This window comes from Dendropsophus ebraccatus, chromosome 12 (assembly GCF_027789765.1).
Source record: "Dendropsophus ebraccatus isolate aDenEbr1 chromosome 12, aDenEbr1.pat, whole genome shotgun sequence".
Lineage (NCBI taxonomy): Eukaryota > Metazoa > Chordata > Amphibia > Anura > Hylidae > Dendropsophus > Dendropsophus ebraccatus.
Window position 1 is genome coordinate 49,462,804 of NC_091465.1, and position 27,500 is coordinate 49,490,303.

The 27,500-nt window shown below is 42.3% G+C and overlaps 1 protein-coding gene and 1 long non-coding RNA gene across 2 annotated transcripts in view; one reads left to right on the forward strand and one right to left on the reverse strand.

Annotated features, from left to right (window-relative positions):
• The window catches only part of LOC138768540 (uncharacterized), a 47,336-nt gene extending 28,715 nt beyond the window's left edge, over positions 1-18,621 (reverse strand). Inside the window, exon 1 of the long non-coding RNA XR_011359163.1 lies at positions 18,556-18,621. This is a non-coding gene — a long non-coding RNA (uncharacterized lncRNA). The remainder of the gene's footprint in view (positions 1-18,555) is intronic.
• GRIN2D (glutamate ionotropic receptor NMDA type subunit 2D) overlaps positions 1-27,500 on the forward strand; it is a 242,091-nt gene that overhangs the window by 103,380 nt on the left and 111,211 nt on the right. Inside the window, exons 5-6 of the mRNA XM_069946428.1 lie at positions 312-480; positions 16,469-16,622. Coding sequence (XP_069802529.1) covers positions 312-480; positions 16,469-16,622 — 323 coding nt within the window. The remainder of the gene's footprint in view (positions 1-311; positions 481-16,468; positions 16,623-27,500) is intronic.

A 27,500-nucleotide genomic window follows, 5' to 3' on the forward strand; every position in this document is an offset into this window, starting at 1 on the left:
CAACTTTCTAATTGACTTAACATAGCTCCCTGACACAATTGTTGCGTCAGGGATCAAGTTAACCCTGGCTACAACTCATGGTAAGCTGTAGCTCTGTAGCTCTTCTCTTTTCTTGTTTAACATACTGTACCTTTGTCTTCAGCATCAGTTCTTCTAGTTAACTTGTACACGGTGTATGACGGAGCTTATTAGAGAACTAACCACAGATCTCCCAGAGAAAGAAGATTTATTGGCACTTTAAGATATTGAATATTGCTCCGTTTATATTGTTTTTCAATTTGACATGACCTTTTACCTGTTTGTCCTTACAGCCACATGACAGACCCCATCATATTTGTCAAGCAATGCTGTAAAGGATTCTGCATTGATATTCTTAAACGTCTTGCCAAAACCATTGGATTTACTTATGATCTTTACCTGGTGACCAATGGAAAACATGGAAAGAAGATAGAGGGAGTATGGAATGGAATGATTGGAGAGGTGAGGTACAATGTGTTACATCATTTTATCATTCTGTTTTATATTTTATTTTGAAACAAGTTTATTTATTATGCTGTACATGTATATTTTTTTTAAATTGAAGTTTTTTTGGTGCATTGTGTATATTGTGAAGCGCTGAACGCGTAAAGTAAACTAAACTGACAAATATATGCTTATAAAAATAAATTACCTATATGGTCAAGTAGCATGCCTACACATCCTTATCAATGCTGGCACTGACTCAAGTAAAATCCAGTGGTTTCCCACATAGGAAGACTTTGCAAATGTTGTTCTATCTAAATACTATGTTGTGTAATAAAATACCTGCTTTGTTTCTATCACAAAAGACAATGCAATGCAAAGCTACAACCCCTTCATATATGCTTAAAGCAATGCTACTGTGTTCAAAGTGACAAAAAAGGACTTTATGCCTTTAAAGTGACTCTGTACCCACAATCTGACCCCCCAAAACACTTGTACCTTCAGATAGCTGCTTTTAATCCAAGATCTGCCCTGGGGTCCGTTCGGCAGGGGATGCAGTTGTTGTTATAAAAACAACTTTTTACTTCCTGCAGCGCTGTTTCTAACGTCCGGGGCTTACATTTGTATATGCATTAGGCTGGCACACCCTCTGTGTCCTTCCTCCCCACCCTCCTCATCATTAGGAATGCTCCAGGCAGATTGCTTCCTATTCCCCACCTGTGTGTATAATAAGCATGGGCTGGATCGTTAGGACACCTGTGCAAAGCAGTAAATGTTTCTGGATCATTCCTAATGATGAGGAGGGTGGGGAGGAAGGACGGAGAGGTGGTGCCAGCCTAATGCATATACAAATGTAAGCCCCGGCTGTTAGACACAGCACTGCAGGATTAAAAGTTGTTTTTCAGGACAATAACTGCATTCCCTGCTGAACGGACCCCAGGACAGGTCTTGGATTAAAAGCAGCTATCCAAAGGTACAAGTGGTTTGGGGGGGGGGGGGTCAGATTGTGGGTACAGAACACATAGGAGGGATTTACAAAGACCTGTACATATCCATACATTAGTCCTAACTACAGTACTTTCTCATTTCTGTGTGCCACACCGAGATTTAATGAGAGGTGAACTCTGCTCAATAAATGTATTCAATTTATAGGACCTTTTACACTGGCTGGATTAATGGCAAGGAGTCTAGCTAGAAATTCTCCTTGGGGCAATAATCAGCCCAGGTAAAACTGTCAGCTATCACCCAAGGAGAGGGAATACCGCCGCTCAATGACCTGATTGCGTAAACAGGGCTTGTGCTGCCTTAAGCAATACAGTACATTTGAATGCCTGCATGAAAGATGCAGAGATTGCTTGTGTGGCCTGGCCACACAATTAATCATGCTTTCTAAAAGCACTGCAGAAAAGCTTCCCATGCTCCCATGCTCCCATGCATCCTTGCATGGCCCTATTTTGCACTATAAAGGATCCTTCTCCACGGTCCGGCTTGCTTTAAGGGATCCTGATGTCTGGATGTCCTGCTCAGCCAATAAGTGTGCTGTATTGTTTAGGTCTGGTGTGGCGGTGTTAAATGTGATGCCCGGAGCTATTATTTACCAATTCTGTGGTGAGAATTCCTTCAGACAATAAGCAGACCGCTCTAATCATTGGTTCAATGTGGAAATTTGTTTATGTTTCAAGCAGTTAAAAAACCATGAAAACTGCGATTCCGAAACCACTCTCCCCCATGCTCCCCAAGATGGGGCGTCTTCAGGTTAAGTGCCTAGGGCAGCAGCAGCTGTTAATACGGCCCCGGCTCTTGCCAGCGGGGGATTAAGGGGGCTGTCACTTACATACTAGCAGCAGGGTGTCAATTCCACTGCGAGTATGTCTTCTCTTTGAAAATCACAGGCAAGGGATCCGCAGCAAATTTCGCTGTGAATTCACAGTGCGAAATCCGCTGTGGATCTGTTACGTGTAAAACTGGCCTAAGGCTGTTGTGCATCAGCTTTAAAAACAAAAAATAAGGGGGAAAAACTTTCTGGTTTTTAACCCCTTAGCGACCCATGACGTATCTGATACGTCATGGTGCCGCTCGGGGTGTTCAGAGAGGGGTCCCGCCGGGACCCCGCTCTGAACGGAGCTGATCCCGGCTGACACGTGCAGCCGGGCAGTGCCTCTATTAGCCGGCGCGGGTCCCGTTGCCGCGCCGGCTAATTAAGCCTCTAAGTGCGGCTGTCAAACCTGACAGCTGCACTTAGATGCTGTGCTCTCCGTGTCCCTGGTGTCTAGTGGGACGGATCTCCCCCCCGCGATCGCATCGCGGGGGGGAGATCCGTTCTTCTGCCCGTGCCGGGCCTCAGCGTCGGAATGACGCTGATCCCGGCTCGGCAATAGATTGCTATGGCCTGCAGCAGGCCATAGTAATCTATGACCGATCTGATCGATCTTTGCTGTGTATATACACAGCATTGATCTCTATGAGAGATCAATGCTGTTTATATACAAGTCCCCCAGGGGGGCTTCTAGTTAAAGTAAAAAAAAAAAGTAAAAAAGTGTTTTTATTAATAAAAAATCCCCTCCCCTAATAAAAGTCCAAATCACCCCCCTTTTCCCATTTTATAAATATAAATTAATAAATAAATAAACATATTTAGTATCGCCGCACGCGTAATCGGCCGAACTATTAATTAATCACATTCCTGATCTCGCACGGTAAACAGCGTCAGCGCAAAAAAATTCCAAAGTGCAAAATTGCGCATTTTTGGTCGCATCAAATCCAGAAAAAATGTAATAAAAAATGATCAAAAAGTCGTATATGTGCAATCAAGGTACCGATAGAAAGAACGCATCATGGCGCAAAAAATGACACCTCACACAGCCCCATAGACCAAAGGATAAAAGCGCTATAAACCTGGGAATGGAGCGATTTTAAGGAACGTATATTTGTTAACAACGGTTTGAATTTTTTACAGGCCATCAGATACAATAAAAGTTATACATGTTACATATCATAGTAATCGTAACGACTTGAGGAACATGCATAACAAGTCAGTTTTACCATAGGACGAACGGCGTAAATGCAAAACTCCCCGAAATCAAAACAAATTATTTTTTTTTTAAATTTGACAGCGCAAATGATTTTTTTACGGTTTTGCAGCATATTTTATGGAAAAATAATGCCTGTCATTGCAAAGTACAATTGGTTTCGCAAAAAATAAGCGCTCATATACGTCTCTAGGTGAAAAAATGCAAGCGCTGTTGACTTTTAAACTTAAAATGGAATAAGCAAAAGCGCAAAAACGAAAATTGGCTTTGACCTTAAGGGGTTAAAGGGTGACATTTACTGTGGGCTCCCACTGCTGGCTCCACAGCTGTTTCCGTAGAAGCTGTACTGTAGTTTGGCGCCCCCTGGACAGGAGAAGGTACAGATATCCTGCTGTGTAGCTTTATAGAACGTCGGACATTTATATCATATTATATGGATTTTTTTGTTCATAGTTTATGTTTACTGAACAATTTTACACATACAATATTTTAATAGATGTCCAAGAATATGAAACACAAAGGCCTTCTCGGTTATGTTATTTTCATGGGCCAAAGCAGTAGACCAATCACTAGACAGTTGTAAGTGCATCTAAATAGACTTAATAGGTCTGTCTGACTAAGGAGTGAAAGTAGACAAGCTTGTCTACATCTTTCAACACTAAAAGGGGGAAGGGTGGAATTTAGATGACCTCAGGAAATGTTCTTCCAGATGAAGGCGGTGTAAACTTACTTAAAATAGAAACAAACATAAAATCAAAGCTTGTCTGCTCTCATGGCAGCGAAAGTTCTAAATATGATGGCGTTAAAGTTCAGGCTGATGTGATAGAAAGTGACAGCAAAGAGCCAAATGCATAAAGTTGTCTCTGTTTTTTAAAACTCCACAGCCCTGGAGTCAGAAGAAGAGTCAATTGAAAAGACTGAAAAGGTCACTGGGAATGAATAATCCACATATAACACAGCAAATAAAATAGTATAAAACACATACTCAAGTGTATGCAGCCATGTGTCATTGTGGTCCTTCCCTTTCATACAGTGGTATATTTTATTAACACACATGATGGCTAGAGATGGGCAAAACTCATGGCTGTATTTATGCTTTCTCGGATGCCCTAGGGCTTCTTCAGCCACTGGTATTGAAATGCAGAACAATCACACTTGAGCATGCTTGAGTTGCACTCATCTCTAATGACAAAGGCTAACCATCAATGACAAACGTTAACCATCAATACCTTCAATGATGGCAAATAAATAAGGTAGAGTTTGCACCGTAGGGAAAATATTTCTGCACTATACCTAAAGGCACATATGTTATAGGGGGCATTGTTGTGGTTTTTATAGTACCATACCATGATTATCATTCATAGTGCACAACCCACTCGCTAGAGAAGAAGTCTCAGGCAAGTGACACACAAGTGGTAACACGGAGCAGGGCAGCCCCCCAGTGTCGACAACAGCACACGACTGCACATGGTTGGGAGTTGAGAAAGTAGTTGAGCACTGTAACAAAATTTCCTAAAAACAAAATATTGGTTGAGGACCAAATTATTTGAGGGCAAAACAGATTGATCTCTGTGCATGGATACCAATGTTTGGGCTTATATCATGAAGGTACCTGCTGTATATATGCCCTATTGGAGCATATAATATCAAAGCATGAACAACCCGCTGCTCAGCTTTTGCTTACACAGAACCAAGCTGTCCATGTGCTAGGGCCAGTTCACACTAACGAATCAATGCTGAATCAGCAAGGAAAGTTCTATGGGTGGAAAGTATTCTTGTGGAATTCTGTGTGGAATTCTCACAGAATTCTGTGCGGTATCCGCAAGAAAAGTGTTCTGCCCAAAATCACCTCTGGTGGAATTCCGTGAAAATTCATTTTTCATTTAATCAAATTCATTCATTTTTCCAATTCCGCACGGATTCTCTGCTGAATTTCTGTGAGCATTCTGTGCTGATTTGGCACTGAAAAATTACAGAGCTAAAACTTACTGATCAATACATTTCAATGGGATTCCACCAGAAGAATTGACATATCAATTCTTCTGGTGGAAAGCGGATCCACCGTGGAAATTTCTGTGCGGAAATTCTGCTGTGTGAACCGCAAAGAACAAATTCCATTGAAATTCAGCACTGATTCCTCAGGGTGAACTGGCCCCTTACATTTATTTTAGCAGCTGCCATGCATTAGTGATTTTCCTTCCAGTACTTTAGCATAGGGGTACATCTGGGTTCAGTGGTATTGCTGGAACAACTGATTGGAGGGGTCACCAGAAACTGGTTCTCCAACTATCAAATATTGATCAATATGGTCCAGACAGAAAACTCCTTTGAAAGCAGCCATTTAATTCTAGTTGAGTTTACAGGATCCATATGTCTAGACTACCCCAAGTCCCAATAATATACCTATTAATGGCTCCATTTTCCAAGTATGTTTTATTCACTTTTAATAGATTTTACAGAATTACTGTGCTCAGCTTCAATATAAAGATAATGTGGTGTATGAGATGTAATGAAACCTCCATTCATTGGGTTTGATTGACATCTCTCATGACGTTATTCTTACAGGTCAGCAGCTGGATGGCTGCTAAATCATTTCAAGAAATATTTGCATTAGAATTCCCTGCAGGAAATAAAAAAAGATACAGAAGGAATGTACTAAGTGGGTATAGGTAGAAAACTCTGACTAGCTCATTATTTTTACGTACACGCATATGCATATCAAGTTTATTCATCCAAACAAGATAGTAAAATTTCCATAAAGCCTTTGTATACTGGAGCATTGTAGTGGCAACCAGTTGGAATGCAAATGAACAGATTTTTGCATGTTGATCTCAACTGGATAGCTGTAATATGATTATAAATTCTGCATGCACCATACACTCCATGTGAAGGCACATTATGAATATGTCTTCAGGTTTTTCGAGCTACTTCAGCCCTGGGCAATTAAACATGTGGTGTTTGTAGGATTAGTGACCTTCATTATTATACAAACAGAGGGATTAACCTGTTTATCTCCCAATTCCTCCATTGATTGGTGAGAAATCTGAACCACAGAAGGCTTTCTATATTGCACTGAATACTTTTAGTGCTCATTATGCAGCCTAGTTATTATTACAATATTCCAGCTACAAAAGTGGACAGAAATAGTCTCTCTTTCTACTATCCAGTTGCTTTATTACAGCCAATAATGAAATTTACTGAGCACTCTTTTGCAGAGAGTTTCATGCATAACTGATTTCATTAAGGTCAGGCTTGATACACATTTTTTTGTTCTAACCCCCTACTACTTTTACAATGCCTTGTAATGCTGTAGCTCCCCATGGGCCCAGGCTTGGAATACATTCCCTCTGTATAACATATATTATATAAGTGTATGGGAAATTATTAGGCATCATTTAACTTATGGATAGCATTCCTATTTAGCAAAATGAGAATTGATTAATACATGGAATAGATAACATACAAAGGTACCATTGATAAGATCCAGGAAAATACAACAAGGCAGCTGATGGAGATTCCAAGGGTTTTGTACTGTTATGAATAGTGGTAGAGACACATGGAGAGATCCCAAGATGCCCATTGAAGGGGCTGAGGTATCATTGTCCTATGTACAGCGTTTCTTATATCTTCTTCAATAAATGACTCTATTTTTCATATGACATTCCTGTATATTTTTCCGGCATATCGTACATAACACAAGTCAAGATTCCCACTATGCTCCATAGTTGGTTGGTGGTTTTTCAACCTCTAATGCCAACCACTTGTTTTGAGTATGCATGACACCAAGGTAACGAAACTTATTTTATGTTCTGAATTTGCAGTATTTAGAACCTTGGTATCAAAAGGGCTTGGATGATATGATCTAAAAAGACAAAAATAAAAAAAGATAGAGCACTGAGATGTAGATGCAATGCATATGGTTCTAATGACTCACTGAAATATTAGACATATTTACCAGCCTGGTAAAAATGCTATAGGGCAAAGGCCAATAATAATCACTACTGTATATATGATTATAGAAAAGGATGTGCTTAATTCCAAAACAGGGCCCATCTAGTCTCTTGTGTGTGTTTGATAGTGTAGCCCAGAAACATTGACAAATACCAGGCAAACCATATTGATAAGCACCTCCCTTGAAAGGAAATTGTCATCTACAAAAGATGTCCCAAACTGTGTACATGACTGCATGGCTGTTTAAGGTGTGAGAAGGCGACTACCTTTATTGTAGTTGTCAGGGGCGGATTAACTTTACCATAGGCCCCCTGGGCTGTTCACCAAGCCTGGGCCCCCCACCCAACTATGGCAGCACTATCATGGTGTTCATGGTACAGGATAGATAATGTCATGATGCCCTAATTTGAACAAAATTGCAGTAAAAAAGCAGTGTTTTTTTTTAATTCCTGGCACAATTGTAGCCAGGAAATAATATACCACTAACAGTATAAGTCTTTTTGGGTGGCCATGGACCCCCCAGGAGCTCAGGGCCCCGGACCTATTATAATCTGCTACTGGTAGTTGTATTCAAACAGAAATACAAAAATTACAACCTAGTAAACCATCATTTGTAAAGTGACTAGTGCAGCTTTAAACGGAAGCAAGGTACATAACATACTCATAAACAATACACTGCTCGCCTGGGATGCCGCAAAACCCCGAAGTATGTTTCGTCTCCTTCATCAGGGGGTGCTGTTATCCATGTGTGGATTTCTGATATTTTATATTTCCATATTTTAATCAATAAAGGTACAATTTATATACATTTTGTAGTTAATTTTTTGTATGACTTGTGTACTGCACACTGGGGGGGGGGGGGATTTATGAAGACCGGCGTGCAAGTACGCCGACCTTATATTAGGCCCCGCACCCTTTTCCCCGGCAGGATTCACTAAGAGGCGCACTTCTCTTAGTGAATCCGGCCAGCCGGGCAGGTGTAGATTTGGGACATGACTTACGCCTGTGAACAGGCGTAAATCGTGATAAATGAGGCGCGGGATGAGGCCACACCTCCTCTGACCCGCCACGCCCCCTCAAGCTCCCCAGCCCGCCAATCGGGCTAGTGGGGTGTACGAAAGGTGTATGACAAGGAGAAGGGGCAAATCTGCACCTTCTCCCTGGCGTATGCCTTGGGCAGAAACTTTGTAAATGTCCCCCAAGGTCTTTAGTTAAAAGTTAGGATTGCTTTATTGTAGTTGTCGAAGTCTGCAATTACCTAAAATGCTTTTATTACTTAAAGGTTACTTAAGTAGCCCTAAAGCGAATGCTTTAACATTTGCTTTAACATAATCCACGGATAGATCCGTGACGGCGCAGGGAAGCTGGTGCCGTGGTCCATTTTTTGAACCACCGCACAGTTCCCTTGTATGGCGCCATTCTATTCACGGGTACTGGGCCAGGGCTGAAGCACTGGAGGCAGGCCAGGCCACCCCCAGTGGGAGGAATCCCCTTTTCCTCTATGACGTGGCTCCATTGATTCCAACAGAGCCACGTCATAGAGGGACTCATCTCACTTAGGGGGTGGTCCGGCCCGCCTCCAGTGCTTCAGCCCTGGCCCCGTACCCGTGGATAGAATGGCGCTGTACACAGGAACTAGACCGCGGTTCAAAAAATGGACCATGGCACCAGCTTCCCTGCGCCAGCGGCGATCTATCCGTGGGTCATGTTAAAGCAAATGTACCTGATGATACATTCGCTTTTAAGGAGTATTTCACGGAAAAAAAAAAAAAAACCTTTTAAATCAACTGGTGCCAGAGATTTGTAATTTACATCCATTAAAAAATCTTTTGAAGTACTTTTGAGTTGCTGTATGTCCTGCAGGAAGTTGTGTTTCCTCCTCAGTCTGAAAAAGTGGTCTCTGCTGCCACCTCTGTCCATGTCAGGAACTGTCTAGAGCAGTAGTAGTAGTAGTAATAGTAGTAACTCCCCATAGAAAACATCTCCTGCTCTATAGACTATAAAAAATATCACTTCTTGCAGGACATACAACAGCTATCTGTGTGCGCTATACAAATAAAAAAGCATTATTAAGTACTGGAAGATGTGAGATTTTTAATAGAAATAAATTATTAATCTCTGGAACTTTCTGGCCCTGGCCACACCTCTATGACACTTCAGAGCTATAATAAAAAAGCATTTTTAGGTGATTGCAGGCTCAGATATCTACAATAAAGGGTGGATAGTCTCTCTGCATATATAGCATTGTATCCATGAAAGGAGTTTGGGTGTAATTTCCAGCTGACAGGTTCCCTTTAAAAAGATCCTTTTTTTTTGTATCATAATCACATATATTGTACCTTAAAAATAGTTTGCTCTGCATGGGGATTGAGCTGTGCAACACAATACATATTATAGCAGATGCCAGTTGTTAGTTACATTTTAGTCTAACCCCAGGGATAGCTGGACAAAAATAATATGACAGCTAAAACTCAAAGAAGAGATAGTAATGGGAAAAGTGCAAAATGAAAAGAAGAAACTTAATGTAAGTGACACAAAGTTATGACAGTAAGAATGATAGATAACTGTAGAGTTTTATAGAAACAGAAGATAGTTTGGTTATTTATTTTCAAGTATCAAGTTAAGAAACATGAACAGCGAGAGACAAGAGAGGAGGGAGTTGAATAAGTGACTGAAGAACTGGTGTAGGAATGGACAGTATGGTAGGGATGGGCTGCATCCAAATGGGGATGGTGCAGCCATGTTGGAACGAAGATAGCAAGGGGGAGGGTGGAAAAAAACCTTTCATTGTGTGTGTGTGTGGGGGGGATAGGAAATAGGTAAATAGGTGGGGAGATAAACGTGTAGATAGAACTGAGGCTAAAGGCTCCCATACACTTTCAATAACTGTTGGCCAAACAAACAGAAACATGTTATCTTTCTTAACCGCACTATGAAAGTGAACATTGGGCACAGCTGAGCATTCATAAGTACTCCATGGTGAGGGGTGGGATAATCCACCACCATAACAGTCAGACAGTGGCTTATCACATGTTCCTAAACAATATGGAATCCAATATGCCTTCCACATCTCTGACATTTGTTGTTGGGGGATAGGTGGACAACAAAACTCATCAGACGTTAAGTCAGTCCTGCAGAAATCAGCAGGTTTCTCTTAAGGCCCTGTTACATGAAACGATTCAGGCTTATTCGGCTGATAATTGTCTTGTGTAATAGAAGGCAACAATCTTGCAGTTGTTTGTCTTTCCAAATATTAAAGACAAACCACTAATATAGCACTGATCTGCTGCCATCGCCCCATGCTATGGGCTGCCTAGACAATCTAGTGATCATCCGGGCAGCCACCCGGCCTCCCCCCTCAGCTCCCCGCAGCCCCTGCTGTACTCACCCGCTTGCTGCTGCCGCGTGTAATAGCGACGGCAACAAGTGGGGAAAGAGGGAAAAATGAGCGCTGACAGTGCTCGTTGTCTCCTCCAGTTGCCCCGTGTAATAGGGGCTTTGCACTTGACTTGCAGTGGCGTAGCTACCATGAAGGCAGGGCAGGCGACTGCTATGGGGCCCTTTTCAAGAAAGGGGCCTCAGAAAGCCCTGCTCTGCCTTCATGCTAGGTATGCCACTGACAGCCGACCACCACACCCCCCCCCCCTCACGCAGAGGAAGAGGGACCCGCCACTGTACTCTTCAGCCCACTCACTGTAGTGCAGGGGGAAAGAGGAGAAAATGAGCGCTAACAGCGCTCGTTGTCTCCTCCAGTTGCCCCGTGTAATAGGGGCTTTGCACTTGACTTGCAGTGGCGTAGCTACCATGAAGGCAGGGAAGGCGACTGCTATGGGGCCCTTTTCAAGAAAGGGGCCTCAGAAAGCCCTGCTCTGCCTTCATGTTAGGTATGCCACTGACAGCCGACCACCACATCCCCCCCCCTCACACAGAGGAAGAGGGACCCGCCACTGTACTCTTCAGCCCACTCACTGTAGTGCAGGGTGAGTGGGCTGCACATCAGAAGGAGAGGGACAGAGGAGCAGGACCTGCCAGGTCCTGTAGGCACAGAAGGAGAGGGATGAAGGACCTTATCACATGACCCAAAGGTCCTCAATACCTCTGTGTAAGGATGGGCATGAAATCATCAAAGGTCCTTTACACCTCCTTCTGGACTCTCCATTCTAGTTTCTACCCTGGGAGGTGAAAGTGCTGTGTATGTGTGTCAGTATGTGTACATATGTATCTGTGTGTATATATGTGTGTGTAACAGTGGTGTATATGTGTGTGTGTGTTTCAGCAGTGTCTCAAGTGATTGACAGGTTTGCTCCCAAAGATGTTCTGCAGCAGTTTCTATTAATGCTGGGCTCTAATAAAAGAACCCGCCACTAAAAGAAAATGCTGCAGATAATATTTCTGGCTCTTATTATACTTGGGAGATGATTTCCCTGCATATGGTCTATTCATGGTATATATGTTATCACTAGTGTAATCACATTCCAGTGTAAATGTGTGCATGTTAGTGGTGGATTTGTATATATGTTAAGGGTGCCTCTGTGTGTGTGTATATGTGCGTCATTGTGTGTGTTTGAGTTGGCTATCTATGGGTGGTGGGGACATACAGGATTCAGGGGACCCCTTACAGTTTTTTGCTATGGGGCCCCATGAATCCTACCTATGCCCCTCTTGACTGGCATTATTCTGTATGGTCAGCTTCAGGCTATGTTCACACTAAGTAAAAAAAGAGAAATGTTGTCCGCTGTTTTGTCCATTATTACCACATTTTAATTGATGTCAATGCAGGATTCTGTCATTCTGTGTTTCCAACATACAGTGTTAAGTGTGGAGCATAATGGTGCTTTTACACAGACAGATTTATCTGACAGATCTTTGAAGCCAAAACCAGGAACAGACTATAAACAGGGATCAGGTCATAAAAGAAAGACTAGGATCTATCCTCTTTTCAAATCCATTCCTGGCTTTGGCTTCCAAAATCTGTCAGATAAATCTTTCTGTGTAAACGCACCCTAATGCTAAGTTTACACGGAGCGATTATCGGGCGAATTTTCGCGATAACGATTGAATTCGGACGATAATCGTGCGTGTAAACGCGGCGACCGATTGAAAAATCGTTCATTTTGATCTTTTAACATGTTCATAAATCGTCGTTCGTAGTTCGCCAAAAATTTGCCGATCGTTCCGTGTAAACATTCGTCGCGCGATAGTCCGGCCACCCGCAGCCCCGGCCGCCGCCTGCCCCCCCGCTCATCCGCAGCCCCCTGCGCCAGCTCGATCGCCGCTCCTCTGATCGCCACCCCCGCCGCCCCGATCGCCACCCCCACCGATGCTCCGATCGCCACCCCCGTTGCTTCGATCACCACCCCCGCCCCTCTTTTTTTTTGTTTACGCCATTCAACGTGCGGGAACAATAATGTTATATTTTAATAGATTGGAGAATTCCGCATGCTAGGATATGTAATATGTTTATTTATTCAATTTTTTATATTTTTATTCTTATAATGCGCAAGAGGAGGGAGGTTTATAAGGGTTTTTTGAATACTTTAAAAAACTTTTTTACTACACTTTTTTGTACACTTTTTATCACTGTAAAACATGCATGTACTGATCTATGCTATGCCATAGTATAGCATAGATCAGGGTTGTCGGCGATCTATGCATAGAGCCTGCCTGAGAGCAGACTCAAAACATGGATCGTCGATCCGACAGGATGGAGGTAAGTAACTTCCCCCGCATGTCGGCAGAAGAGATCCGGACTCCCGCAGCGGGATGGCAGCTACCTCTCATTACCTTCGGCTCCGGACATCCTGATGTGTGCAGGACCATTGGCATTGGCTGTATCCCAGTTTTCCAGGCGTTACTTACGATGTATCCACCCGCTGCACGGAGGGAGTAGGCAGTGGGAGTCAGCCGCCGGGATTTCTGATTCATACGAACCAGAAATCCAGCTGGTTTGCTCATCTCTAATATATACATGTGTCTGACGGGAAGAGGTTAACACATAAGGTCCTACTTGTGTTTGTAACTTTATTCTAGAAACGTTACATTTCATTTTTTTTACATAATTCTTTAATTGTACATTCAATGATGTAAGATTGTTTCTTTCTACCTAATATCTCAGCCTACTCTAATTTTTGCATGGCAATATTTGTTTATCTCTCATTTATTTAAGCACAAATGTGCTCTATTTTAATTTGAAAATAATGCTTCTAACTTTTTGCGTTTCTTATTAGATTATATTTTTAATAAAACTACAGTAGAAGTCTTATTTGCTTTGATCAGGTTGTCAAATATGACAAGAAAATGCCTCTGAATGTCTGTACAGATAACACAGCTCGGCACTTGTGAGCCTACATAAACCATATCATTAGATAACCTCTGTGGTACGAATAATGCTCTTCTGTAATTAGTTTTGGTCTGACATTATTTAATTAGCTTGCAAATGCAATGGTTCATTTACCTGCCTAAAATAGATGTGTGAATTCAAGGCTTATAAATCTCTTCTTGAACTGGTGCACCTCTGGAGGAAAAATTTTAGCAGCGGATTTGCATATGATCTCTGATTGGAATATTTGGTTTTAATAAGTCCGTGCAGGTTTCCATGCTTCCTAAAATAAATAAATAAATAAATAACTAAATAAATGATATACAAAGTAAATCTGCCAATCAATGGTCGTCCATCACAAAGATTGGCAGGAAATGGATCTAGGATACTTTAGCATCTAAGTTAAGATTTTATGATGTGAAGCAACACACTTGACTATCATTCAGTTGTTTGAAGCCTGTAAGCCTCAACGCTGAACCTGTACCAGCCCCCCCTACAAACTGCTACTCCTGCACCCTGTATAGCTACATGTCTGCTAAGATGTCAATAGTTTTTTTAACATTTTAAGGACACAGCAACTCTTTACACTTTTGTCCCCCCCTTGTGTTTAAAAGGCCATAGTGCTTGTATTTTTCACATACTGTATAGACCCATATGAGCTCTTATTTTTTTTAACACCAATTGTACTTTGCAAAAACAGATTTCATTTTTCCATTATATATGCTGTAAAACTGAAATAAATAAATAAATATTTGCACAGTGGAATTTTAATTGTGGAGGTAATTTTTAGGCTGCTCATTCTGCGATAAAACAGACATGTTATCTATGTTCCTTAAGTCAGTACAATTTCAATGATAGGCAAGGTATATAACTTTTATTTCATGTGACTGCTTTAAAAAAAAAAGAAGTGTAGTAAAGAAGAGCCCAGTAACTACAGGCCTGTTAGCTTGACATCTGTAGCAGTACAAATTATGGAAACGCTTAAAAAAAAAAAAAAGAATATAATTAATCACCTAACAATTAACAATTCAAACCAGCATGGATTTTCTGAGGGCCGCTCATGTCAGACTAATCTCATTGATTTCTTTGACTATGTCACAAAAGTGCAGGATGAAGATGGTGCTATGGATATTGCATACCTAAACTTCAGCAAAGCCTTTGATACAGTTCCCCATAAAGAGATGATAGAGAACTTGAAAATTGGACTTAATCCTTAGATAGTTCAGTGGATTTGTGGTTGGCTGAAGGATAGATATCAGAGGGTTGTTGTTAATTATATATATTCTGAGCAGAGACTGGTTACACGTGATGTGCCACAAGGGTCTGTTCTTGGTTCTGTTCTTTTAAGTATGTTTATAAGTGACATAGGAGAAGGTTTGGTGGGTAAGGTTTGTCTGTTTGCTGATGACACAAAAGAGTGCAATAGGGTTGATATTCCAGGAGAAGTCTGTAAAATAATGGGGAAAATGAATCCTCTATCCAAGTATCATATTGTCAGTTCTGTGTTGGCAAAGAGGTCAAAAGAGAAAGATTTTGGGGAAATGATTTCTGACAGCCTTAAAATGAGTCATCAGTAGAGATGAGTGAACCAGGTTCGGGTTTGAGTCCATCCGAACCCGAACTTTCGGGATTTGATTAGCGGGGGCTGCTGAACTTGGATAAAGCTCTAAGGTTGTCTGGAAAACATGGATACAGCCAATGACTATATCCATGTTTTCCACATACAGTAGCCTTAGGGCTTTATCCAACTTCATCAGCCACCGCTAATCAAATGCCGAAAGTTCGGGTTCGGATGGACGGGTTCGCTTATCTCTAGTCATCAGTGAAACCAGGCAGTGGGGAAAGCAAATCATATACTGGGCTGTATAGCTAGAGGTATAACCAGTAGAAAGAGGGAGACCACATCTGGAATACTGTGTCCAGTTCTTTAGACCTCACCTACAAAAGATATTGATAAAATAGAACGGGTCCAAAGGCATGCTACAAAAATGGTGGACTCTCCAAAGCATACAAGTAGGAAAAATTAGGAAATTCTTAAGGATGTGAATTTGTATAGTCTGAAGTAAAAAGGTGAAACAGGACATGATCGAAACCTTTACATATGTTAAAGAACTTAATAAGGGTTAAGACGGAAGTGTTTTTAATTTGAAAAAACAAACAAAACTAAACTCAAAAACATGGGGACACAATCTGAGATTAGTTGGTAGGAATTATCAGAAGCAACTTGAGAAAATATTGCTTTCCTGAAAGAGTAGTAGATGCATGGAGTAAACTTCCAGCAAATGTGGTTGGTAAATTTACAACTGAATTTTAACCTGTCTGAGATAAACATATATCTATTCTGAGATAATAAAAAAGGAAATACTAAAAGGGCAGACTAGGTGGACCCAGTGGTCTTTTTCTGCTGACAATCTTCTATGTTTCTATCTTAGAGATAGGTTATCAATATTTATTTTCTGAAAAACCTCTCAAACTAGTCTTTTCTCTTTATTAATTGTACCAAGTGAAGGAACTCCATCCTTTTAAATTAGACAATAACCTCTTTGAAGGGACAGAAAAGCCAGCAATAAATTACAGTGCTATAGAATGATAAGCTTATGTCTTGTAGTACACATTGAAGATATATTATAAATGGACATATTGTTGTTCAGCCGTTTTCTTCAGTCTCTGTTTCAGCATCTATATTTCTCCTCTTTTATTCTGACAGGTGTTTTACCAACGCGCCGATATGGCCATCGGCTCTCTCACTATAAACGAGGAACGATCTGAAATTATTGACTTCTCGGTTCCCTTTGTGGAAACAGGAATCAGTGTGATGGTGTCCAGGAGCAATGGAACAGTCTCCCCTTCAGCATTCTTAGGTAATAACATAACACATCATTTATTCTTTTCCCAGCGTGAGGATTACTGGTTTTCAAACAAAATAAACTACGTACAGTTTTTATATTCTTTTTATTTCTGCCTTAGTCCTTTCAAAATACTTGTTTTATGTCATGGCTATGGATTGACAATATTCACAGAACATGTCAAAAACTGCTGATCATATATTCAGCCGGAGAGTTCGTGTCATGGTTAGAAATGTACTCATAGCGCATAGTAAGGACACCTAAGATGCTCTTAGATGAACTCTCCTCTATAGAGAATTTTAAGAAATAATCATAAAGCATAACAGTCAAGATTTTACTATTTAACATAATGGAGAGGAATTTACTGTTCCTCATGCACCACATTTTTGCCCTCTCAAGGACCGAAGTTTTCGAGAATGGCAGGTACACAACCTTTACCACCTTTTCGACGTGTTCATGTTTTCAAAATGGGTTTGGCTAGAGGGTTGTGTTTTCCTGACTTGCTAATTACTGTTTCTTTTGCATTGGGCAGGGATTTATTAACCAACGTGCACTAAGGAAGTTTCAACACCTTGTACAATTCAGTTAGCATGCCAGACACTCCTTAAACAATAGCAAATTCACCCCACTGAATCCTTACATGATATCTCATTTTGCCAATACAGTATTGGCTGTATCATTTTGGCCTCTTTTTGGCCGGTATACATTCACATGCAATTTTTTTTTCATGTGGGAGCGTGTGTATTTTTTTTTTTTAAGTAGGAATCTATTAGCCACATTCTATTTGCCTTTATAGTGTGATACATCCCAACCTTCTATCAGAGACATACATGGAGAGATTCTCCTCTGTACAGTATACCACCAACGTAGGCTTCAAACATGATGTTAACAGAACCTTTGCATCTTTAGTTTTATTCTAGCATTGAGCTACAAATAGAAAGGTGAAATAAGGACAAAACTAAGCCAGTCAGCAGTCATCCTATGTACATTTCCTCAGGGTTTTTACGAGTTTGTGGTTTTGATGTGTAACTGCTATGAAGCATTTTGAAGGTCATTGTGTGTGAGAGAAGGCCAGCCATAGTAGGATGCCTGACCAACCCATGAGGCTAAAGAAATAGCTCTAAGTTCTTAAACCTTGGTTTTGCTGGTGGCACCTTCAGATAATGGCAACTCATAAAAAGAAAAGTTAGGATTGATAGCTAAGAGCTTTTCAAATATATGTCTGTATGAACAAAGTACAGTAACTCAGTAGCCAGTTTGCAAAGTTTCTTACTTCAATTAATAGATGTCTATAGCGTAGTTTTCCATAGAAAACTACTTACATAATAAAATACACATAAAAAATACAAATTTCCAACTTAGATTAATGCACTATAGAAGTTTTTGGTACATTATACTTAGAGTGGTTGTTTCACCCATGATTCCTGTAGACCTGCAGACAAGTAGCCTCCGCACAAGACTGACAGAGAAGATAAGGTAAAGTGCGGCTCTGGACGCACTTTACATTGTCGGCTATGGTTAAATTGAATGCGGGCATACCCAAATGCACCTGCATCCCAATTCTAAAGAAATGAAGTTCATCCAGCCGGTACTGTACCGGCTGGGATGAACTTTACTGACAATGGCACGACCGTGTCACAGAACCGCCAGTGTTATGTTGTGTGTGTGAACCTAGCTTTAGTATGGAAAATGGGAAAAAGAAGGTTACAGTAACTAAAATAGGATAATCATTGCTTAAATAGATCAATGTAATACAAATGCTATGTTATGTAAATCAGTCAATACAGGCACAGGGTTAGCAGAAGCTGTGACAACCGATTGACCGATTACATCTACCACACCACTAATGAAATGTAAAAAACTGTTCAGAAGCCAAGATAGCTATTGATTGCAGTATCCAAACTGTTAATTTACTATTATCAGAGTGATCACTGATGTCAGGCATTACCATCGGGTCAGCTGCAGAAAGACGCCAGCACCAACCAGGTATAGAATAAGCTTAGCTTTCATTTACTGTAAAACAAAGGATAGATGGGTGTAAGGTCATAGGTTGGAGTTCAATCTTGGTTTTATTTCACCAGAATATCTTACATGTAATTTTCTGAGATATTTAACTGCTTTTTGGCAAGTTCTAAGCAGACTGTAATACGTTCTTTTACTGAGGAGTAGCTACTCTTTCATAAACGGTTATTTAGTGGAGTGCTACAAAGACAGTTATGCTTCTAAAAGGTTCATGTTCAGTCATCTCCCTGAACAAAGACCTTGTCCCTCCATTGTACTATTTTGTCAGGCAGTGCTGATGATTTCAAACTTTTTACAATTAAAGCATCCCCGATATTTCAGGTGACTGTTTAACCCTTAGGCGACCCTGGACGTACCCGTTCAGAGCGGGGCCGCGCGGTGGCCACGCTCTGAACCGCCGCGGTCCTGGGTGCCGCTCGTAGCCAGGGACCGCAGGTAGTAGCGGGCGCGGTCCAATCGCCGTTCCCGCTAATACAGTAATCAGATGCAGCTGTCAAAGTTGACAGCTGCATCCGATTACCGAATGCAGCCGTTCCCTGGTGTCTAGTGGGGAGGATCGCTCCTCCGGGAGGTTGTTCCAGAGGAGGGATCCACACATCTTACCCCTTCCGGGGTCAGCGCCGTAATGGCGCTGATCCCGGCTCGGCACTCGATTGCTTCCGGCGGCAGCAGCCGGAAGCAATTTTTTTTCTGGTTTCGCAGTGTACTTTATGCAAAAGTTCAGCCTGTCATTACAAAGTACAATTAGTGACGTAAAAAATAAGGGCTCATGTGGGATTCTAGGTGAAAAAATGCAAGTGCTATGGCCTTTTAAGCACAAGGAGGGAAAAACGAAAACGCAAAAATTGAAACTAGCAGGGTCCTCTAAGGGTTAAGATACACTGCCGTGTCTGTACATGAGGAATGGCACTGCAATGTGGACATTATACATATTGTTCACGGCATTTATAATAGATTTCTGCTCAGCAACCTAAGGGCCCTATTCCACAGGAACGATAAATCGTCCGAATCGGCCCAATTCGGCCCGATTCGGCCGATTATCGCTCGGTGGAATAGAGAGAACGATAAGCCGAAGATCGTGTCATCAGCCGATCGTTCATTTAGGGCCGGACCTAAAATCATTGTTCCCCCACCACGCATCGCTACAGTAGAATAGCGGTGCGCAGCGGGCGGACGACGATTTGAGAAGCACAGTACATTACCTGCAGGGCTTCTCCTCCTGTAGGGCTCTGTCTTCCTCCCCGAGTCCCGCGCGCTCTAGCGTCAGAGTGGCCTGTCAGCTGAAGGAGCACTCAGCCAATCACAGGCCGGGACCGCCGCGGCCTGTGATTGGCTGAGTGTGGCCTGTCAGCTGAGCTAGAAGCTAGAGCGCGCGGGACCCAGGGAGGAAGACAGAGCGGAGGAGAAGACTTGACAGGTAAAGTATGCTGCAAGGGCTGCAAGGACATTGGTAACGATGTCCCTGCAGCCCTCGCTCAACGATCATCGGGAATAGGGCCCTAAGGCAAGGTTCACATTTGTGTTAGGACTCCATTCAGGATCTCTGATATCCGGTGTTACAAAACCATTCAACAGTGGACACTGTTAAAGCCCTATCACACAAATGATTGTCCGCCGTATTTGTCCGTTATTGGCCGTTACGGACAATAATTGTCTTGTGTAATAGAAGACAACGATCAGCTGACATTGTTCATGTTGAAAGACAAACGACTAAGATAGCAACAATCTGCTGCCTTCGATCTGAGGAACAGGAGCTGCGGCAGCAGACCACTGCTATCTGCTATGGGCTCCCCCGGACGATCTAGCGTTTTTTTTTTTTTTAAATCAGATTTTTTTAGTACTATGTGAAAGGCAACTGTGTTGTCTTGTTTTCAACCTTCAATGCTGCTGAAATTTTTGCCACTATTCCCCAAACCTTTGCCTTGATCGCTTTTTATTAAAATTTTTCTGGATTTGATGCAACCAAAAATGCGCAATTTTGCCGTTTACCGTGCGAGATCAGGAATGTGATTAATTAATAGTTTGGCCGATTACGCACGTGGCGATACCAAATATGTTTATTTATTTATTTTTATTTATAACATGGGAAAAGGGGGGTGATTATGACTTTTTTTAGGGCAGGGGGCTTTTTATCGATAATAACACTTTTTTGTTTTACACTTATACTAGAAGCCCCCTTGGGGGACTTCTAGTATAAGTACACTGATCTCTCATTAAGATCTATGCTACATAGATATGCAGCATAGATCGATGAGATGGGCACTTTGATTGCCTCCGGCTGCTGCAGCCAGAAGCAATCGAGTGCCGAGCCGGGATCAGCAGCATTACGGCGCTGAGCCCGGACCGAAGAGGATGTGTGGATCGCTTCTCTGGGACAACGTCCTGGAGGAACGATCCACCCCACAAGACACCAGGGATGGCTGCATTCAAGTAATCGGATGCAGCTTTCAACTTTGAGAGCTGCATCCGATTACTTTATTAGCGGGCACGGCGATCGGACCGTGTCCGCTAATAGCCGCGGTCCAGGGCTACAAGCGGCACCCGGGATCGCGGCGGTTCAGAGCGCGCCAGCCGCGTGGCCCCGCTCTGAACACATGGAGGCGGCCCTGGACGTACAGGTATGTCCAGTGTCGCCTAAGGGTTCAAATCTAACAAACGAGCATGTTACATGCATACTGTACATATGTGCTATAAAAGGACAGCAGTCAAAAACTAACATGTAACAAATTTTTAAAACAATTATCCACAGTCAGGTTCTATGTAACAAGCAATCTCTAGCCTGTTTATAAGGAACCATATAATATAGAGACAGCTCCAACTATATGTCTTTTAAAACAGTGATTGTCTTAGTGAACCAAACGCAGTCTCTTATAAACCTACTGAGGAACCATATATCCTCATCTATTTTTGCAATAAATGACACAGCAGAGCATGCTCTTATATTTAGTCATATAGTATACCACTTTGTGAGATGTCTTTCCATTACTTATGCAATACTGACCTTTATTTTTAATCAAATCTATTTGATAAAAGGCTTAATATCACCCCGCAGCACACAATAAATACTCTATTATACATACATATCTAGACAGCTTGTGGCTTAGTCCTGAAGTTTAATACAAGCTATAGGAATATAAAATTAGGCAATAAGCACTGGTATGATGGAGAATAACGTCACTCTGGATAAGCTGTTTGCTTTTGGGTTTGTATAATCTTATTGCAGAATAAAGTGCAAATCCAAAGCTTGTTAGCAATGCCCACTGTGTGAATAATGTTCTATACATCCTAAATTAATCTCATTCTTTACATTTAATAAAGAGGAAAATCCTAGTTAGGTGATGTTCTCACACTGCAGATGAATTGCATTTTTGTTACATTTTTTGACTGTTTCAGGTATTGCACTGAAAAAAACAAACAAAAAAAACCACAGGAGTTAATATAAACACAACTAACTGCCACTGCAATGTGAGAACAGCCTTGCAATTCCATTTATTATGCTGTAATTATAATGATTAAAGAGATTGTTTAGAAATTTAAAGAAAAGTGTATATGTAGGTAAGGCCCCATTCACACGTCCGTGTCAGTTTTTACTTTCAGGAAATCCTGTTTAGGAGGCATTAAATGTCATCAGGAAAGTATCAGTAATCCGTTTTTACCTTCAGGAAACCATCAGGAAAAACCTTTAGGGCACGATCAGAGATGTATTTCTGCAAACTGGATGGTCACAGCTTGCAGAAGTACAACTCCCATCATGCCCGGCTGACAGGTCATGATGGAAGTTGTACTTCTGCAGTCTGTGGTCACCCAGGTTGCAGAACATGATGGGACTTGTACTTCTTTAACCTGGGTGGCCACAGGCTGCAGAAGTACAACTCCCATCATCACCTGTCAGCAAGGCATGGTGGGAGTTGTACTTCTGCAACCTGGATGACCACAGGCTGCAGAAGTACATCACCCATCATGACCTGTCAGCAGGACATGGTGGGAGTTTTAATTCTTGATGGGGGGAGGGGGATCTTATCTGGTCTCCTGATCTGCTGTGCGGTGGGCGATGACCGCAGCGGTGCTGCAAGTTCCCGGCTGGGGGGTCTAGTGCCGCGAGTGGCCGTGGCTTGCCACAGGGGCTGCCGGGGAGTTGCCGTGTGTGTGTGGAGGGGGTACCACGAGTGGCCGTGGTTGCCCTGGGGGGGGGTGTGCCGCAAGTGGCCGGGGGAGTGGAAGAAAGGCAGCAGGAGGCCGGGGCAGACCGTGGGCAGCGGCAGAAGGTGGTCTGGGTGAGTGGAACTCCGGACGCTTTCCTGATGGGGGCGTCCGGGCCGGATTTCCGGTTGAAAATAGGACCGGTTCTAGAAAATACGGTCCTATTTTCCGGAACGGACACCCTACCGGAAAAATCCGGAAGGGTGTCCGTGTCCAATGAAAGTCTATGTGTCCGGAAATCCATCCAGATTTCCTGATAGGAAATCCGGGTGGTTTTTCCGGACGTGTGAAGGGGGCCTAAGGGTTGTAAAAAAACACAAAAAAGAAACAAACAAACAAAAAAACATATATTGAGCTCTCCTGATCTCACACAGCTGCTACACCAATGCTCCCGATGCCCAATCCTCACTGCTACTTCCTTTTTCCTTATGACATGTTGCTTGCTCAGCCAATCATTGACTGAGACGGGACACTGCTATGGCTAGTGATTGGCTAAGTGGGGAAGTTTCTGAATAGAAACTATCATCCATGAAGTAGTAGTGAGGACCAGGCATCGAGTGACCTGGCGGACCATGAGTCGTAAGTAATGGTGGCTTTTCTCAACACACCCTCAGTCACATATGTTTTTATATTCACTGACAACCTTTTTAAAAGTTCATAATTATTATTACCATATTATTATTATCATTATTATTATTATTATTATTATTATTATTATTATTATTATTACCATATTACCAATATTCCTTGTTTGTAAGACATGTCAACCGCACAGTAACTGCCCCACTCGTCCAATCACCACAATGATGTCCTGACTCACTTAGTCATTAAGGAAAAGAAACAAAATATGGAATCTATGGGACTGTTAGAAGGCAGCAAGATCTGGGGCATCAAAGTGGGCCAGGTTAAGAACAAACTGACGGCTTTTGCAGATGACGATGTTATTCTGATCTGCCAATAGTTTACCAAATGATGGAAAATGTTGGCATGTATTTGGGAGTGAATTGTTGGACTTATCAGAGTCACAATCCTTAATACAACAATTGTCATTGTATATTTATAGGCCATACCCTGGAATCGTTATACCATTAACCCCTTCAAGACCAAGCCTATTTGCTCCTAAAAGACCAGGCTCATTTTTCAAAATCTGACCTGTCTCACTTTATGCTCTTATAGCTCAGTGATGCTTTAACGTATGCTAGCGATTCTGAGAATGTTTTTTCATCACATATGGCACTTTATATTAGTGGCAAAATTTGGTCACTACTTTGTGTGTTTTTTTGTGAAAAACATCAAAATATCATGAAAAATTAAAAAAATTTGCATTTTATGAACTTTGAAATTATCTGCTTCTAAAAAAGAAAGTCGTATCACATAAATTAGTTACTAAGTCACATTACCAATATGTCCTCTTTATTCTGGCTTCATTTCATAAACATATTTTACTTTTTTAGGGTGTTACGGGGCTTTGAAATTTATCAGCAAATTACCACATTTTCGTGAAAGTTTCCAAAACTGATTTTTTTAGGGACCAGTTCTTTTTTTAAGTTTATTTAGGAGGTTTGTATACTGGAAACCCCATAAGTGACCCCATTTTGGAAACTAGACACCTTAAAGAATTAATCTAGGGGTATAATGAGCATTTTAACCCTACAGGGGCTGGAGGAAAGTATTCAACATTAGGCTGAAGAAGTTTCCAAGCGTCAGGTGCATTTGCAGAGCCCCTGTAGTGTCAGCAGAGAGAAAAACCCCCATAAGTCACCCCATTTTGGAAAGTACACCCCTCAAAGAATTCATCTTGGAGTAGGATGAGCATTTTGACCCCACAGGTGTTAGAGGAAAGTATTCAAAATTAGACAGTAAAAATGAAAAACTCTAATTTTTTCCAATAATATGTTCGTTTAGCAGTGTGGTTGCAGTGCCCCTGTAGTGCCAGCGGAGTAAAATCTCGCCATAAGTCACGCCATTTTGGAAAGTGCACCCCTCAAAGAATTCATATTGGTGTGTGGTGAGCATTTTGACCCCACAGATATTAGAGGAAAGTATTCAAAAGTAGACAGTAAAAATGAAAAACTCGAATTTTTCCAATAATATGTTCCTTTAGTTTGAAATTTCTCAATTTCACGAGGAACAGGAGAGAAAATTAACCCCAAAATCTGTAATCTTAACCCTGGGGGGGGTTACAGACAATCTAGAATTGTTACGGATAGACTGAAGTGCTTATAGGTAATCTGGGGTGGGTACATGTAATTTGGGGTGGTTACAGGCAATATGGGGTGATTACAGACAATCTGGACGGGGTCACTGGCAACGTGTGGTGGTTACGGGCAACGTGCGGTGGTTACAGGCAACGTGCGGTGGCTACGGGCAACGTGCGGTGGTTACGGGCAACTTGCGGTGGTTATGGCCAACGTGCGGTGGTTACGGGTAATCTGGGGGGGTTAGGGGTAATTTGGGAGTAAACTGCAATTATTCTTATAATAAAAACTGTGTGTTTTATTTATTTGTATGTTTGTCACTTTTTGTACTTCACACATTCATTTTAACTGTATTACTATGATTACTGTGATATTTTCTATCACAGTAATCATAGTTCAGTGACAGAGACCAAATTCGTCTCTGTCACTTTAAATTTTCAGAGCTGGCTGGTTGTGGAGCGCATGCGCACTTCATAACCAGCCAGGACGCCGAAGAGGAAGGAGCTCCAGGATCAGGTAATGTATAAGGGGTAGGGGGGGTGACTGGGGGACGGGGCTGACAGGGGGGGTGGGGGGCGACTTGGGGGGTGGGGGGACATCACTTTTTATCCCCTGTCACCATGAATGACAGGGGATAAAAAGTGCCTGGAGCACATGGCACAAGCGATCAGCGGTATATAGTATATACCACTGATCGCTTGTACCGAGACCCCACAGGGGGGGTCCTGATGACTGCCCCATGCTCTCCGCTACCTCCGGTGGCGGAGAGCATGGGGTTTTCATTCATTTTTACTAAGAGATCCCTGTTAACAGATATACTCTGTTCACAGTGATGGCGGCGGCCATCTTGGATCTGATGGCCGCCGCTGGGAGGGGGGATAGTGATCGGGGCACTAGGGGGGCTGGTCTGGGGTCTGATTTTACATATTTCATCTCCCCCCACCGTGGATTCACGGTGGGGGGAGATGAAATATAGCGGCGGCACCGGCCCATTAATGACCGCCGTTTCGGCGGTCACTAAGGGGTTAATGGGGGTCAGCTGCGGGATCGCAGCTGACTCTCATTACCTCCGGGGCTGCAATCAGATGAGAGCGGGATCACAAAGCCCCCTCAAGTCAGGAACGTACACTCACCGGTCACTTTATTAGGTACACCTGTCCAACTGCACATTACCACTTAATTTCTAATCAGCCAATCACATGGCGGCAACTCAGTGCATTTAGGCATGTAGACATGGTCAAGACAATCTCCTGCAGTTCAAACCGAGCATCAGTATGGGGAAAAAAGGTGATTTGAGTTCCTTTGAACATGGCATGGTTGTTGGTGCCAGAAGGGCTGGTCTGAGTATTTCAGAAACTGCTGATCTACTGGGATTTTCACGCACAACCATCTCTAGGGTTTACAGAGAATGGTCCGAAAAAGAAAAAACATCCAGTGAGCGGCAGTTCTGTGGGCGGAAATGCCTTGTTGATGCCAGAGGTCAGAGGAGAATGGGCAGACTGGTTTGAGCTGATAGAAAGGCAACAGTGACTCAAATAGCCAACCGTTACAACCAAGGTAGGCAGAAGAGCATCTCTGAATGCACAGTACGTCCAACTTTGAGGCAGATGGGCTACAGCAGCAGAAGACCACACCGGGTGCCACTCCTTTCAGCTAAGAACAGGAAACTGAGGCTACAATTTGCACAAGCTCATCTAAATCGGACAGTAGAAGATTGGAAAAACATTGGCTAAACGGAATCACGTATTAAAATATAACTTTTAATAATTCATTTAAAAGTGTTGTATAGACAACCTCGCTACAACAGCAAAACAAGAACAAGAAATTATGTCCAAATATTAAAAGGGCACCTTACAACAATGCTGGAGTATTAAATCTCGGGCCGGAATCACCATCTCGGGCACGTTGGGGACAGTGAGTGATCCCTTAGGGGACATGTGGTTCTGACCGTCTCGTTTGTGGTTATGCGACTATAATATAACTTGTGTGATATGCTTTGTGACATCAGATACCAATGACTGTTCATCTATATCATCTGCTTGGTGGAAACTATGAAATAGTCTGGGAGTCATATATGCAAGAAAGGTGTAGTAAGCCCTATGGGGTATCAGGGGAATTGATATAAGCATTGTCTTAAACCCCAACACATTCAGTTGAGTGATACCTCTGTATCTGTAGGCTGCTACCCCGGCATCCTATAGACCCCTTCTGCCAGAAAAGTGTGTGTTTCATCCTGCACAATATGGTCTTTGGTACACTATTACATTTATTCAGAATTCTTATTGCATTCCTATATATCGCCACACTGTCTTGACTAGGCGCTCCAAGTGTATATCGGGGGCCTACCTCCTGAGAGTGTAATATAAACTGCATGGACATCTGATTACAGACATCAGGAACCACATTGTCGCCCTTTATCTCACACCCCCATAACAGGTGTATACATGTATATTGCCCGGCTGGGCTCCTAATA